This window comes from Carassius gibelio, chromosome A20, assembly GCF_023724105.1.
Source record: "Carassius gibelio isolate Cgi1373 ecotype wild population from Czech Republic chromosome A20, carGib1.2-hapl.c, whole genome shotgun sequence".
NCBI lineage: Eukaryota > Metazoa > Chordata > Actinopteri > Cypriniformes > Cyprinidae > Carassius > Carassius gibelio.
In genome coordinates, this window is record NC_068390.1 from 21,087,832 (window position 1) to 21,104,466 (window position 16,635).

At 34.4% G+C, this 16,635-nt stretch overlaps 1 protein-coding gene across 1 annotated transcript; it reads left to right on the forward strand.

Annotated features, from left to right (window-relative positions):
• Window positions 1-1,797: 1,797 nt before the first annotated feature.
• On the forward strand, window positions 1,798-15,407 carry LOC127938429 (opsin-5-like). The gene is made up of 7 exons (XM_052535026.1): window positions 1,798-2,138; window positions 3,880-4,031; window positions 6,866-6,985; window positions 10,195-10,365; window positions 10,877-11,211; window positions 11,291-11,535; window positions 12,929-15,407. Exons 2-7 carry the CDS (start codon window positions 3,911-3,913, stop codon window positions 12,990-12,992), a joined length of 1,056 nt encoding a protein of 351 aa, XP_052390986.1. The 5' UTR covers window positions 1,798-2,138; window positions 3,880-3,910; the 3' UTR covers window positions 12,993-15,407.
• Window positions 15,408-16,635: the final 1,228 nt, after the last annotated feature.

Here is a 16,635-nt window from a genome sequence, read left to right on the forward strand (position 1 = left end):
AAAAATACTAATACTAATAATATACATTTATATTCATATTTTGTAATTTATAAAATATAAATCTCAATTAGGTAAACCTTCTCAGGCTCGTGCTTTGAAGAAAGAGCACGAGAGGTGTGAATAGGTTGTATATTCCAGTAGTATGATGTAGGATGAGATGTTTCCCCGCTGAGATGTAGAAACAAATTGAAATATTTTAATCCTTTTCTAACACTTGAAACTTAAGCATTGTGCATGGAATATAAATGTAAAATTTCAGTTAATCTTGAGGAAACGGGGAGAAAAATGATCGGCCCTCTGATCATTTTTGGCTAAATAAAAGAGAAGTTGCAAAGGTTGTGTGAATTTGTGTTAAGTCTAACTAAATTAAGAAACATGGCAAATGGCCAGTGCTTGCGTAAATAACAGGGAGACATCAACATCTGTGACCTGCATCCCTTGAGTATATGCAGAAATATGCATCATAGTGTGCAGCCAGTTCTAGTTTCCATTTCTTCAGCAGTTGGATGGACATGAAATTCCTGTGACAGTGAATGTTTTAAAAATAGAATTGCAGCCATTACTGCCATTTACTCATCCTCATGTTGTTTCAAATCTGTATAACTCACTCTCTTTAGTGTAAAACTAAATTAGAAAGTTATGAAGAATTTTTTTTTGAATTGTCAAATGCCAAAAGGGGCATACATTTGTCACTGCTGACTGGAGTTTTGTTGGCCTGATGGAGAAAGTGTCATAACATTCTTTACTTTTACCAAATTGTTGACAATGATTTTATTGATGCATTAATTTTAGGACCACCAAAAAATTTCACCAATTTCAGTATAGATTTGACATTTACTGCACATTAACCTCTTATTATGGCATAACAGACAAAAGGCTCGTCATGATTAAACTTAAAGAATTGTTTAATTTACATTTAAATGACTTCTAGTTGGTTTAATAGAAGCCACTAAATGGCTAAATGTTACTAAATTCAGGCCTGATACTAGTGGATTTTCAGGTGCCAACATGCTTTGCATAAGTGCATTAGACTGAATGTGGAGCGAAAAGGTCAGATTTGTTTTGAGAAAAAGGACGCTTGTTAGTGTTACATATTTTATTGTGTTGTGGATGAGATGAGGTTGGAGTTTTGGAGATACCATTGTGAAGAGTGGAATTTGTGCTTAATTTGAGGCTTTAGTATTAAAAGTATTTGTTGAATATGCTGTCAACCAGAGATATTTAAAGTAAACAATACTTTCTTATATTTGCTCACATATGGCTGCTGTTCTTTGCTGAAAAATGTAAGTGTATTTAGAATGTTGTTTGTGCTGTTTCTAGTCGGCAGTTAGCTTATTTAGCTGAAAAAGTATTTTTTTCTTTTTTTTTTTTTCTTTTTACTTTAAATCAAATTTAATTGTTTTGTTTTGGGCTAATGTGTTTTATTTTTAATTTGATAGAACCCCACCCTATTACTTGTAAAAAGTTTATATTTTAATAATAATAATTATAATAGAAAAATTAAAATGTAAGATATAGTACAATGACTTAATGCTAAAATTAAATCAAAATAAATATTTTATGGTTTTGCAGTTGTTACTTCACGTTGTTATCGCAATTCATTATAATGTAATTATTATATATGATTAATACCGACACTGAAAAGTATATACATTGCTGTGCATCCCATTCGTACGATTTATATACTTATGTAAACACATGATTGCATGATTGACAGATCTATCACATGAGGGGCGGGGCTTCACGGATTAGAACTGTCAGTGCAACAGCATGTGAACTACCAATAGTGGAGGAAACCGTACAGAGCTGACTGGATTTCTTCTAAGTCGCCGGTTACTTTGACCAGCCACTATTTATCGTTATAAACTGAGCTCCACTTTCTTGTAGATAATCGCTCATCGCTTTTCCTAGCTCTAAGGGACCGTGCTGCATCATCATCATCATCATCATCAGAAAGAGAAGTAGCCAGAACAACAGCCGCTCAACTGAAGCGTACCAACATAATAACGTAAGGAATCAGCTGTGTGTGTGATTTAAAAACGTGGATTATGGAGAAGTTATCAGATCAATTTTAGGATCATTTCCAGACTAGAGAAAAGTGCTCAGATCCACCGGGATGGTTGAAGAGTTATAGCAAGGTAAGCGTTTGTTTCTGGGGAAACATCAGTGGCATTCTGAACGCTTTCGTGCGGTTATTGTTGTGTTTCATGCACATGTTGCGTCTGCTTTTGTGCCTTTGTTTGTTTACGATCATACATCTGTGAGAACTCAGTCATAATGATTCAAATTAACGAAGGTTTCAAATAAAGCCTTGATAGCATTGTTGCTTAAACTTTAATTAGTGAATTATTTATTTTACTCAAATTATACTGTCCTGCAAAGTCTTGTTTCAATATAGTTTTTTTGTTCTTTGAATTTTCAAATGAATGATACTCTGTTTTAAGATGCTCAGTACATCATTACAGCTAACAGATACAGACAGTTTTCAGGGCTAGCCTGTGTTGTTATTACACAATTATTTGCGGAGAATAACATTGTAATAACAAGTTTTTTAAAGTCAACACATAGACTACAAGAATTAAGTGCAGGATCTGGCGTCATCTCTGCTGATTTTGCACAAATTTTAATAGATATGATATTAATAATTGTTCAGGAATTTATCAAATTTAATACAAATACAGAAATCGACTTCTGTGTTTTTAATAACTTGTAATTCTGTACGTTTTTTTTTTTTTTTTTTTTTTTACAGAATTTAATACAAAATTAAGTTAATGAGCATACAACCATTATATCAGACAGATGTGCACTTTAATAGCATCTCACTCTGATTCCTCCAACAAAAGAGCAGTTATTCTTTACTGCTCTTTATAGAAAGTCACATTTCTCTTGTTAGTTCTGAGAGGTTCGTGGTTGTACATTAGAATCCTTTTTTATGAATGTAACTCAAAAACTGACTTGTCATGTGACAGCTTTGAAATGATCATCGCATGCATCAAGTGATCATCTCTTAGAACTTCAGTTGATTTTATGAGATTTAATTATTTAGAATTTTTTTTTATTCATTTTATACATATTCATTTTATATTAATTTTTTATACATTTCCTAACACGATTTGGAGGGGCTTTAACTAAAACATGGATGCAGCATCACCTCTGATCTCATGGGAGATGATTGCAAAAGCTGTGTGTCACCTGAGAGTGTAGCGAATGCTCATTAAGTTAAGCCTACTGGGTTTTCTTTCTCCATAAATCCACTAGAAGCTTTATATTGACTAACAGTGGTGATAGGAAATGCAATACTGTGTCCATTTTAGTTGTAGTTTCAATTGGTTTTTACATAAATGATTGTCGTTGGCTGTTTGGTGTTTGACAGGTGTTCTTTGCCACTGCCAAATAATAGCATTCTTTTGACATGACCTCACCTTTTTGGAAAAACAGTCTACAGGACTCACAGAACAAAAATGTGATATGATGACTACAAAATCAAATGTAACTTTACTGCAATGGGAAGCAATTATTGTCTATTGCACTAGTAATCTCCTCTGCTATTCTCCTAAAATGCGTGACGGGAAAAAGACACACTATCATCTCTTCAAAAACAACGTTGTATAACAATCCTGATGTAGCAGTTTTTCTACATGTCCTATTGTCCAAGTTAATATAATATTAAAAATGTTAAATAAATACTTAAATTCAACAATTCTCAAGGACTGCCCTTAAGCAGTCTATAGACAGTTTAGTAGACAAACAAATAAGTGCATACATTTATATTTACTGTTGGATATGGCTTCCGTCCAGCTTACAGTATGTCTCAAAACTGAGTTCAAAGATGAATCTGTTTTCGTTTTTTATTTAGAATTTTTTGCTTTTATTCTGCAGGAAAGTAATCACACTCCTAAGTAAGGCACTAATGGAGAATGAGACCATCCCTTCGGGCTACGTCCCACATTACCTTCTTCGAGGAGATCCCTTTGCTTCCAAGCTGTCCAAGGAGGCAGATATAGTGGCGGCGTTCTACATCCTTATCATCGGTAAGTGTGCAAGGTGGTTGTTGATGTGAAAGTTTTTTGTAAGCAGCATGTGACTTGTCATGGATAAGATCAGAAATAATAATTTAATAATAATAATTAGAGTTTTAGTGGGAATGATTGTATTTATTTCTTGTTGATTTTAAGAAAGTTTGTCTTGTAAAATGTCTTCAAGCAAGTATCTGTAGTGAATTTAATGAACTGAAATGTTTTAATTATATTCGGGTTACCAACAATAACATGATAAAAGCATCAGAAATCATACTGATACTCAGTGATGTCAGAGAATGAGGTTTTGCAATCAGATTTATTCTGTTACGTAATCTTTCCTGAACATATAACAGCCTTGGATAAGAACCACTTAACGTCATATTGGTTGGTAGGGCCTACATGCTAATGAACAGTCTTGGGAGTAGACACATTACCATAATCTTTAAAACATTGGGTCCAAACCCTGATGGTGCATTATGAATATAATATTGCCCACCCTAGAACTGTAACTTAACTGAATATAGCTTTAATAAGTTTGTTTTTAATAAATATGTGTGCGCCATTGCCATGTGTTCTGGCAAAAGAGAAAAGTAATAATTCTGCAAGATTATCCATGATTTATTTATGAATTGATGAATTTCATTTGAAGATGTTTGTATTGACTAACAAAAGTAGCCTGTGTACAGTATGTATAAAATGTTTAAGCACATTATAGAGCTTTTTCTAACACTTTCTAAGGTGTTCTGAATGCCTGTTTGCCAACATGTTTTTAACTCCTTCTGAATTAAAAAACAAACCAAAAACATTTAAATGAAATATTATAGAGAGGCTTAAAGGTGCATTCTTAAGAAAGAACCAAAACTTGACTTGTAACTTTCACTTACCATATTTACTGACATATCACTCAAGGCTTACTGATGTAAAAATTATACTTACACTTTATTTGGAGTACAACTTGTGCACAATGCACTTTTCTTAATAATAATGTTGCTACTGATGAGGATTGTATGATCTTTGAATAATATCGGTCTTTAAATGCAAGTCCTTTCAAGTGTACATGAAGTACACCTACAATAGTTCTACTTGAGTACAATCAAATATACTTCAGTATATGTTTAGTTGGACTCCAGCACTACTTCTGCACAATTAAAGTGCATCAAGTACAAAATTAGTTGTTCCAATTTTGGAGGCTTTAAATATACCAGTTTAGTATACAAAAAAAAAATACAAAAAAATTGCATGGTATTTTTTATGAAGTACATAAATATGTAAATGTATTCATAGTATTCAGATACAGTATATTTATTTTTCACTTTGGCAATTTTAAATAATTTCTAATTGGCATGACATCTCCAAGAGGATGATTGCTAATTCCAATCTGCATAGTTGTTAAAAATAATTGAGTTTTTTCCAAAGCAATGTCTGTCTTTTATGCAATGCATTTTTGAAAAGTGCTATTTAAAAATGTTTTGCCAATGCATGTCTGTTTTTTGTGCAATACGCTTTAGAAAAATGTAATTTCATAATCAATTTTTTTTTTTTTGTTCAGCAAAACATCATTTAGTACAGCCATCCATCAACAACCATGGTATTAAAACTATTCTTTGAAGGACGTTGCATTGCTTTTTTTTTTTTGTTGTTCAGATAGTTTCCTTTGCCAAGATTTCCATGTAATGGAAATTCTCTTTTGACCTGAAAGATGTGTGTGATTCAGTGAAAAGTCTAAATCAATAGTTCTTCCTTGTTGTATTTCACAGTCTGTTCTCCTCTGTTTGAATCACAGGATCAGACAGAAGGTGTTGCATTAGACATTTACTCTCAGTAACACATACAGATCAACATATGCCAGTGATGAACAGGGTTCAGTTTAGACTTTAAGACAACATTCTAGTATTTTCATTTATGGATGGACTGTTTAAGAGCATAAAAATTAATCTTCTAGTGATCTTAATGTGTGTGATCCATGCACATTGATTCATGATCATATGAGAACAGCAGTATTTTCATTCATGGATGGACTGTTTAAGAGCATTACATGTATCTGTTAGTGATCTTAATGTGCGTGATCCATGCACATTGATTCATGATCATATGAGAACAGCAGACTACAGGAAAGTGAAAGAATTCATTGAGTAGTCACATGAAATAAACCATCTTCTTTGAAGTGTTTCATTAGTCAGCTGACACAAAAGGACAAGATGTGAAATTACTGTATGTACCGCACTCTTCACAATGACCTCTGTATAAGAAATCTGATTTTCAAAAAGGGGCCTTGGTCATTATGGATTGAACATAAGATTTTTGAGTAATATAAGTTTTATGTGGTTCAATTTTATGACACTTTGAAAGCTCTTTTAAGAGAAATACATTTTAGCAGGCACATATGTGATCATCCCAAATCAAAAGGAGAGAAAAGAGGAATAACATGAATGGAAACATTGTTTAATATGAATGTTTGTGGCTGTAACCAGAAAAGACTAACTATCACTTTGCTCTTTTGTTATAGTGACCTTATTTTGCCCTTTCACTGGGAAATGGGACAACCAGCAACATTCGACTCTTATTACTTCTCTAAAAATAATTGGTACAACAGAAGTCTCAATATGCAGTCATTGTATTTCCACAAATAGACAGCTCGCAAACACCTGCGACTCAAACTGATATAAATGACTCAATATAATGGAAAGAATAAGACTGTTAAGGTCCAATACTTTTTTTCAGGCATTTTAAAAACAGCATCAATGTCAAATTGTGTTCACTATTTAAAAAGGTGTTATGTACTGTGTGTGCATTTACACCTTTGGGAGAAAACATGCAGTACAACAGTTATTTTTATGTTTTTACAGGTATCTTGTCAGCCACTGGAAATGGTTATGTCATATATAAGACCATCAAACGGAAGAGCAAGTTAAAGCCACCAGAGTTCATGACACTGAACCTAGCTGTGTTCGACTTTGGCATATCAGGTGAGACTGTGAGTTTGACTGACTTGATGTCATGCTGCTGAAATATTGCTTTCATCTGTCAGATGTGCTTTGCAACAATGAATTCTTATTTATAAAGTGAAATAGAAGTAAAATTATGTATTAGATTACTTAAATGATCTCTTTGTTGTTTATATTTTACTCTGTCTTTGTGTGTGTGTGTGTGTGTGTTGAAGATACCGTATTTTCCGGACTATAAGTCGCATCTGAGTATAAGTCGCATCAGTCCAAAAATATGTCATGATGAGGAAAAAAACATATATAAGTCGCACTGGACTATAAGTCGCATTTATTTAGAAACAAGAACCAAGAGAAAACATTACCGTCTCCAGCCGCGAGAGGGCGCTCTATGCTGCTCAGTGGTAGACTACAGGAGCACTGAGCAGCATAGAGCGCCCTCTCGCGGTTGTAGACGGTAATGTTTTCTCTTGGTTCATGTCTCTTAGTTCATTTCTCTTAGGTCATGTCAAATTAATTTTGATAAATAAGTGGCACCTGACTATAAGTCGCAGGACCAGTCAAACTATGAAAAAAAGTGAGACTTATAGTCTGGAAAATACGGTACTATAAGGCTTTCAGTGTGTAGTATGTATAGCTTGTATTGGGCTTTGGGCATTATGTTCTGAGTTGACAACATGGCAGTAAATCAGCCAAGGTTCAGTTCTGTCTCTTTTATGATACTTGTCACTTTCCTCCTTACTGATTTATTTGCTGTTATTGAAATGATGCACCTCCATAAATTATACCCAGAATTCTAAGCCACAAGCTTATATAAGTGAACAAAAGATCAAGTGAATGCCTTGATTGACTCTCTTTTCCTTACTCAGGTCATCTTTTTCTTATTTTAGTGTTTAAAATGAACACATTTGTCTTATTGTGATTTTGCACCTTTTGATAAAAAGTCTGTTGTAACCCTGGACCACAAAAAATAGTCATAAGTCGCTGGGGCATATTTTTACCAATAGCCAAAAAAAAAAAAAACATTGAATGGTTCGGAATAATTGTTTTTTCTTTTATGACAATAATCATTATGATATTAAGGAAAGATCATGTTCCATGAAGATATTTTGTACATTTCCTACCATAAATATATCCAAAACTTTTTGATTAGTAATATGCAAGGCTAAGAATTAATTTGGACAACTTCAAGGGCGATTTTGCCAGTATTTAATTTTTTTTTGCAACCTCAGATTCCAGTTTTTCAAATAGTTGTATCTCGGTCAAATATTGTCCGATCCTAATACATCAATGGAAATCGTATTTTTTCAGCATTCATGTCTCAGTTTTCAGAAAAAGTGGCACTTAAGACTGGTTTTGTGGTCCAAGGTCACATATAGTAATATATATTTATAGTAATATAGCTCTATATTTCACATAAATTTAGAAATGCAGCGTGATGTAAAAATTCCAAGAGTTTGGTGTGACCAAAGAAAAAACTCTGTTAGTTTTAGTAAAAATCATAAAGTTCTTATGGTTATTGATTAAAGTGTATTTCATTCTCAAATTTAGTTTTGTTAGTTCTGACACTAAACGTCTAATAGAAAACACACAACATGATTGCTGAAATATTGTCAGGGAAAATTCTTCTTCTTAAGTTGGTATAATATAATCTCCATTATAGACAAATCTATCAGTACTTTTTCAATGAGTCACAGAGCTATTTCACTGGAGCTTGTACCCCAGTAAAAGGAGAAACCACTGATTCCAATATCCTGGCCTTTGTTCCTTCTTCAAAGATCAACATATTTGGATTGATACTTTTACTCTAGCCCCACCTAGTGGATATTTAGTATCACTTCCTCAGGGGTGCAGTGACCGCTGCTGATATTAAATGCTGCTTACAGATCAATTTTCATGCAAATACGCTTTTGTGGTAACACTTATAATCATGAACACGAATAATCATGTACTAATGCTTAAATTAAATATCCAATGAAATTATGAATAAGGCATGTACTAATCAAGAAACTAACTAACTTATAATTATACCACAAGTAATATAAATTCATGTGCAATTATTGACCACCTTGACTACATGCTAGCAAGTATAGTTAGTTAGTATATGTATATTTAATTATAGATATATAAAATCATATATGATTTATAGTTTTAAACCCTCAGAATCAAATCAGTAGTTACTTCCAAAATGTCACTGAAGAAGACTGGCTAAACTGGTCACCTCTTATCAGGATGACATCGCTATATTTGAAAAATAATGAGGCTTTTGTTTCCCAGGAGTCATGCACATGGCATGACTTGACTTGGGGTCATCTTGTGCTTTCCACCTCTGGCTACTCTTCCACGTTTTTTGTCCACATATATGTAATCTAAATGTATCGATGAGAATCTGCATCATATATCAAATGTAAATTTAGGTATTTTAGAGAGACAGTAATCAAAGATATAAGAGCCATTTTGAGTGGTTAAGAAACATCATGAACTAAAGTTTGCACTTTGCTGCGCTCTTGAATGTTATTGTTAAAGGAAAACGCCACCGTTTTTCCTTATTCCACTATGTTCTTCCCTCAACTTAGATGAATTGACACGTACCTCTCCCGTCTCAATCGCTGTAGCACGTGGCTCCACTATGCTAGTGTTTAGCTTAGCACCATTCATTCCTAAGGATCCAAACAGAGATGAATTTAGAAGCTTCCATGTTTTCCCTATTTAAAGATGGTTACATGAGTAGTTGCACGAGTACTAAGTATGGTGACGGATAAAAAATGATAATTGTAATGTATGGTGGAAGAGCATTTTTCAAGAGTGATGATATTACTGTGCCAAGGTCGAAGTGCTGCAAATTGCTCTTCTGCCATACATTATAGTTATCAATTTTTATCTGCTTTTATCGCCACACTTTATTTTGTGTCACCATACTTTCTCGTTTGACTACTCATGTAACCGTCTTTAAATAGGTACGTATCAACTCATCTAAACTGAGGAAAGAACATAGTGGAATATGGAAAAATGTTGGCGTTTTCCTTTAAGGACATGAATGAGATCTTATTTTATCTATATGGTCATTGCTCCAAAACATGGATACTGCTCAGGTACTCTTGGTTGCTCCCAGTTTCTTTCTGTGAAATAGCCCTGAGAGCTTGCTGTAAAATAAAAGTATTCTTTTGTCAGTGGTGTTTGCCTATGAAACTTCTGGTTGTTTAACATCAAGTTCTTTTTGTATGTTTTGTCAGTCACTGGAAAACCATTCTTCATAGTGTCTAGTTTTGCCCATCGCTGGCTGTTTGGCTGGCAGGGCTGCCGCTACTACGGCTGGGCCGGCTTTTTCTTCGGATGCGGAAGTCTCATTACCATGACGATTGTCAGCTTAGACCGTTACTTGAAGATCTGTCATTTAAAATATGGTAATTAAAATGAGCCTATCTGTTTGTCTGTGATGCTATCCGTCTGTCTAACTGTATCTAACTGTATCTATATTTCTATCTGTCTGCCATTCTTTCAATTGTTCTATCCATCTATCTGTCATCATTTCTATTGATGTGTCTGTCAGGTGGCTTTTTTGTCTATTATTCTATCTTTTTTCAATGTATCGTTCTGTTTCTTTTTGTCTGTTATTATATCTGTCTGTGTCTATTATATCTATTCTATCTGTATTCTATCTATCCTTTTGTAGTTCTTTCTATCATTCTGTCTGCTTACTTGTCATTCTTTACTGTTGTCATTCTTTACTGTTGTATCTGTGAGTCTGGGTCGGTTGTTATATCTATTCTATTAGTCTGTCATTCTATTTTTCTATCAATATTTATTTCTGTCGGTCTGTATTTTTGTCTATTGTTCTATCCGTCATTCTTTATTTCTATCTATCATTCTAGCTGTCTAGCTAGCTTTACTAACATCAGTTCACTCTGCCATCAGGTTCATGGTTCAAACGGCATCATGCCTTTCTATCTGTGGTTTTTACATGGATCTACGCGGCCTTCTGGGCCACCATGCCAGTGGTGGGCTGGGGCAACTACGCACCTGAGCCGTTTGGCACCTCCTGCACGCTGGACTGGTGGCTGGCCCAGGCCTCGGTGTCTGGCCAAAGCTTTGTCATGTGCATGCTCTTCTTCTGCCTCATCTTCCCCACCTGCATTATCTTCTTCTCCTATGTCATGATCATCTCCAAGGTGAAATCCTCAGCCAAAGAAGTCTCTCATTTCGACACACGGAACAAGAACAACCACATCTTGGAGATGAAGTTGACTAAGGTTTGCATGTTTTAATAATCAGAAATGCTCTTTGGAAATGCCATATCATCTTTTATACGGTTCCACTTGTGTCCTCCAGGTGGCGATGCTGATCTGTGCTGGGTTTTTAATAGCTTGGATCCCTTATGCTGTGGTATCAGTGGTGTCTGCTTTTGGAGAGCCTGATTCAGTGCCTATCTCGGTCTCTGTTGTGCCAACTTTGTTGGCCAAGTCATCTGCTATGTACAATCCAATCATATACCAAGTCATCGACTGTAAGAAGAAGTGTGCAAAATCATCTTGCTTTCAAGCTTGGAGTAAAAAGAAACACTGCAAGACATCAAGGTATGTGCCATGTTCAAATTCTAGAAAAATTAGGGAAGAACTGGCTTCTTCTCACATTTTTATATACTGTATGTAAATCCTACATCCAAGGAGTATTTGCAGTATTTTGAGTATAAGTCGCATCAGTCCAAAAATACGCCATGATGAGGAAAAAAACATATAAGTCGCACTGGACTATAAGTCGCATTTATTTAGAACCAAGAACCAAGAGAAAACATTACCGTCTACAGCCGCGAGAGGGCGCTCTATGTCTTCAGTGTATACTACAGGATCACTGGGCAGCATAGAGCGCCCTCTCGTGGCTATAGACGGCAATGTTTTCTCTTGGTTCATTTCTCTCAGTGCATGTCAAATTAATTTTGATAAATAAGTCGCACCTGACTATAAGTCGCAGGACCAGCTAAACTATGAAAAGAGTGCGACTTATAGTCCAGAAAAAAGGTAACCCAAATCTGCTGAAAATGTACTCACCCTCAGGCCACCCGAGATATAGATTTGTTTCTTCATTTGAACAGATTAAGAGAAATGTATAATTACATCACTTGCACACCAGTAGATCCTCTGCAGTGAATAGATGCCGTGAAAATTACTTGTGGATTATTGTAATGTTTTTATCAGCTGTCTGCACTCTCATTCTGATGCAAATGCAATTGCAAATACTATTGCAAAAGCAATTTCCACCAATTTCTCCATCTTACCTGAGGATATTATTCCTTTAAAATACTTTTAATTAGAACATGAAACACTTGGGTACATGTATACAAATGATCATGAATTATTCCTATTATGATTTATATCATTATATTATGAATCAATATGCACTATGCAAATGCTCATCCCACTGTGGGTGGATGTTTTTTGCTGCTGTGCTGCATCTTGCTGTCGGTCTTGTTTCATTAGTCTTGTGTTAAAACACTATATTTAAGTTACTTAAAAACAGTTACCTGTGTCGAGAAGTTTTACCTGGTTAGCATGGCTTTGATAGCATTTGCATGTAGATTTTCTGTAGCTGCAGAAAATGGCATTATTTTCCATTTATGCCATGCAAAAGTGACCACGTATTCTTATATCTTTTTTTTAAGCAACCCATTGCTGATATTTCGATATAATAGTAGTTGTCTTACAATTTTGGTTTTGCAGAGCTCTTAAAACAATGGAAATTCTGAATGCAAAAACATCTGTCTTTATCGATTTGTTGGTGTGCAGCAAGAATGTGATGCATTTACATGTTCATTGTCATTCTGGGACACCATAAAATATTGTCAAATAAGTTTTTTAATGCTCGTTGGAAAGAATTTTGACATAAAATCTAGTATAACTTGATTAGGCTGAACGTAACAGAAATATCTGACTGACCGAAAGCTACTGAATGCAGCTGTCTTGCTTTTCCCAGGTTCTACTCCATCTCCGCCTCCCTGAAACAGAGACCAGCCAATGAAGTTCCAACTGAGATATGAGGAAATGACAGGAACTCACGATGGCCTGTGAAAGGACACTGGGCAATTTGTTATTGTGCAATTTAGTCATCAACAGTTCACACCTGCCTAACTTTGCCATTTTATCCTACTACCGTCAACTTCACATACTCTGCAAACACATCTATAAAGTTCATCTGTGTCTGTATAAAATAACTATGTGGAAAATATTATGTATTTTTTATTTTATTATTATTATTATTATTATTTGTTTGTATTCTATTCCAGCATTCACAGAACCACAATGTACTGTATATATCATCTGCTTGAAGTCTAAAGTGGCGTCACTTTTCCACAAGTCTGTGTTCAGTCTATTGTATTTTATTGAAACTGGTCACACACACATCTATACAACAGTATGGTCACAGATAAACAACAATATATAGATATAGCTATACACAGTATACACGAAATGAGTGCATAATGTTGTTATTATTATTTATCAAATGCACCGATGCACTGTTTGAGACTATTTAATTTCGTTTATATTTTTATAACAGATATACAGTAGGTTGATAGTTTCAGGGCATGTGCAATGATTATATACGTACATCAGAAATTTTACATTGAAAGGTGTCCCCCAAATATTCAGTCCATGGTCTTAACAATTTTTATGTTTTCCTCATTTTATTTTTAAACATTTATCTCATTTAACATTCTTAAATATTAACCTTTTTGCATGTTATCAACCTGCCGAAAGCCTCTAAGCCTCTAAGGGGTCATATGATGCGATTTCAATTTTTCCTTTCTCTTTTTGGAGTGTTACAAGCTCTTGGTGCATAAAGAAGGTCTGTAAAGTTGCAAAGACTAAAGAATCAAATCCAAAGAGATATTCTTTATAGAATTTATGAGTCAACCTCGTCCTCCTAAAATGGCTCATTCAAACACGCCCACCACGTCTACATCACGATGTGGGAAGATTTGCATAACACCGCCCAAATGTTCAAGCAAAGAAAGAATACGTAACTTTGAGTCCCGCTGTTGCCGCCTGCACTATGTCATGCTGTGTGTTTCGTTTTCGTTGTGTTTCTTTTGGTCTTCCAAAAGAGGACACAACTAGAAATCAGTGGTTAAGTTGTATTTACAACACTGTTCCAGAACAGTTCAATCTAAATAGTCAGATGTGTGCAGCGCATTTTATTGAGGACAAGGACTGTTTTCGGTGAGAGTAGCCTACAATGCCGGTGTCTGTTTTTAGAAAGTGGGGCAGTTACAACTTTGCAAGGACAGTCTGGTGTTTCTGACTCACAGTCTGTAAGTATGACTTCATAAGTAAAGGATTTGACAATGAAGGCCTAAAATGAACATTTACTGTATAATGGTGTTTTATTATTTGAGAGAGGCTTGTAAATATTCAAAACAAAACACTAGCACAATAATGGCTAAATAGAATTAAATATACAAAAGGTTAAACTTATTTTGATGCAGATCACTGTTTTACCTGAATGGCAACCAGTAAGATTTTTTTATCAGGAGGTTTGATTATACAATATACATATTATCACTACAAAAATTGTTGCAGAAATTAATTACAAAGAAAGAAGTACCATTGAGTTTAACATGAAATTTGGAAATAGACTGAAATAGTTTTGTTTTTTACATCTTTGAAAAAAAAAATATTTCACAATGTAGAGTGATAAAAACTAAATAAACAAAGGCGAATTGTTCAGGAATATATTTTCTTGGAAGGCAAAATATTTAGTAGAATGTCCAGGTTAATTTTATAATTTTTTTCCTTTTTTTTTTTAAGCAGAAAAATCATTTTGAAAAAAGTGAACAACAATTCAAAAAGTGAACAAAAAGCTTTGAACCTCAACTGAGTAAATGAAATTTTTTAATGAAAGTTTTCTTTTTTTAATGCTTCATATAGCTCAGACAATGGTTTACAATGGTCTTTAGCTTTATTGTAAATGAGTGGCTTTGTGGTGTGCTCTTATCGACGAAAGCTAGAATAAAGTTTACCTTGCAAATGTATGGTCTGATCTTGTTGGGTTCAGTACTGAGCCTCTGATAACTGTATTACCCAAGGTACTTCAAATCCTTTCAGGCTTTTGGTAGATGATCCTTATAGTGTTGGTTTTCCCTGAACAGTTTATCCCATTTTCAGCTGTTCAATATAAAGCCAACATCTTTTTTTTCTGATGCTTTCATGCCAATGTGACAGAGAGGGTGACTTCCCCTGCAAATCAATGCCCCAGTTGCAGGAAGTAGATAATGCACTGGATGCCTCACTGCCTGCCTTCTACTGTCCTTGTCATAATGCAGTTTACAGCATGCAGGAGCCAGAATAACAACCAGACAATGTGCTAAAAGACCCTTCAATTTCCACTGAAAGCTTTAAAAGCCACCTCTCATGTTGTCTTTGAGTGAAATTTGAATTGAAAGCCTTTTCATGTATCTTATGCTTTAATCAGCTTGATGAATAATGTAATGTACCGTACAGTATAGTATGTATGAGTATGAGTATGAGTGATAAGCACATTAAACCTTAAGCGAAAAGTAATGAAACCAAAGGTAAACCAATCATGACATTGTTTCATTTAGGTAGATAGGATATGGTATCCTTTTCAATCAGACCTGACAGGCTTGTCAATGGATAAGACTGATTAACCTTAAAAAAAATAAAAATAACGCTTTTAAATCACCATTAAATGATAGAATAGACTAGTCTACAGTAAATAACATTTGACCTAACTCATCAAACCTAACAAAATGGTTTTCACATATGGTCGCAGAAAGCACATAGAAGTAACCAGAAAATGTATTGCCATGGTGAATTGATGTAAAATGGGATAACTAAAGTGGAGATCTGGGAGACAAAGCTGTCAGATTGAAGGAAACCAAAGATCTGCATATTTCACAAGCGGGAGGCGCACAATATATCTTCTATACTATTTTCAGGGCTTTGCTTCTGCAATAAATACAGTAACAAATTATTGTTCTGGTGCATTCAATTTCAAAATGCCATTGCATTAGTCAGTTTATATAATGCCCTCAGGATTTCAGCATTTTGTTGCAGATATCTTAGCACAACCCTTAATATTTTTATTGATGTTACAGTAAATCATACTGCACCTTGATTACATTACAATATGGTCTACAGGGTTTTAAGATTTCAGTTCCACAGGTATAAATGTTTCTCTGAAAACCTGCACATGATGTCATCTATTTATTCTTACATGTAAAATTAATAGCAATTCGCTTGTGCTCATCAAATAGTTGGAACTATAATTGTTATAACTTTAAGATTCACTTTCACCAGATGACAAAATAGTTGGCTGGATATAATTTGTGTGTATCCATGTCAAAAAATGTAATGTCAATGTATCATACAGTAACGATAAAAGCAGTGAATAAAGTTTGTTTAAACACTTGAGCTGTGTTTGAGTTCATTTGGTTGGACAAAATTGAATGTATGAAGAAATAAATTTAAAAAAAAGTCTGATTGCCAGTATTTCCAGTCAAATACTTCTAAAGCTGATGGACAAGAAACTGATGTAAATGTAAAAGTTTTAGCAACCCAATAGGGAGGAAATATTATGGCAAGGTATTTTAGAAACTAAATGAAATAGAGTTCAGACATTTCTGACACCAAACCAGAAAATATACTTACAAAAAAAATAAA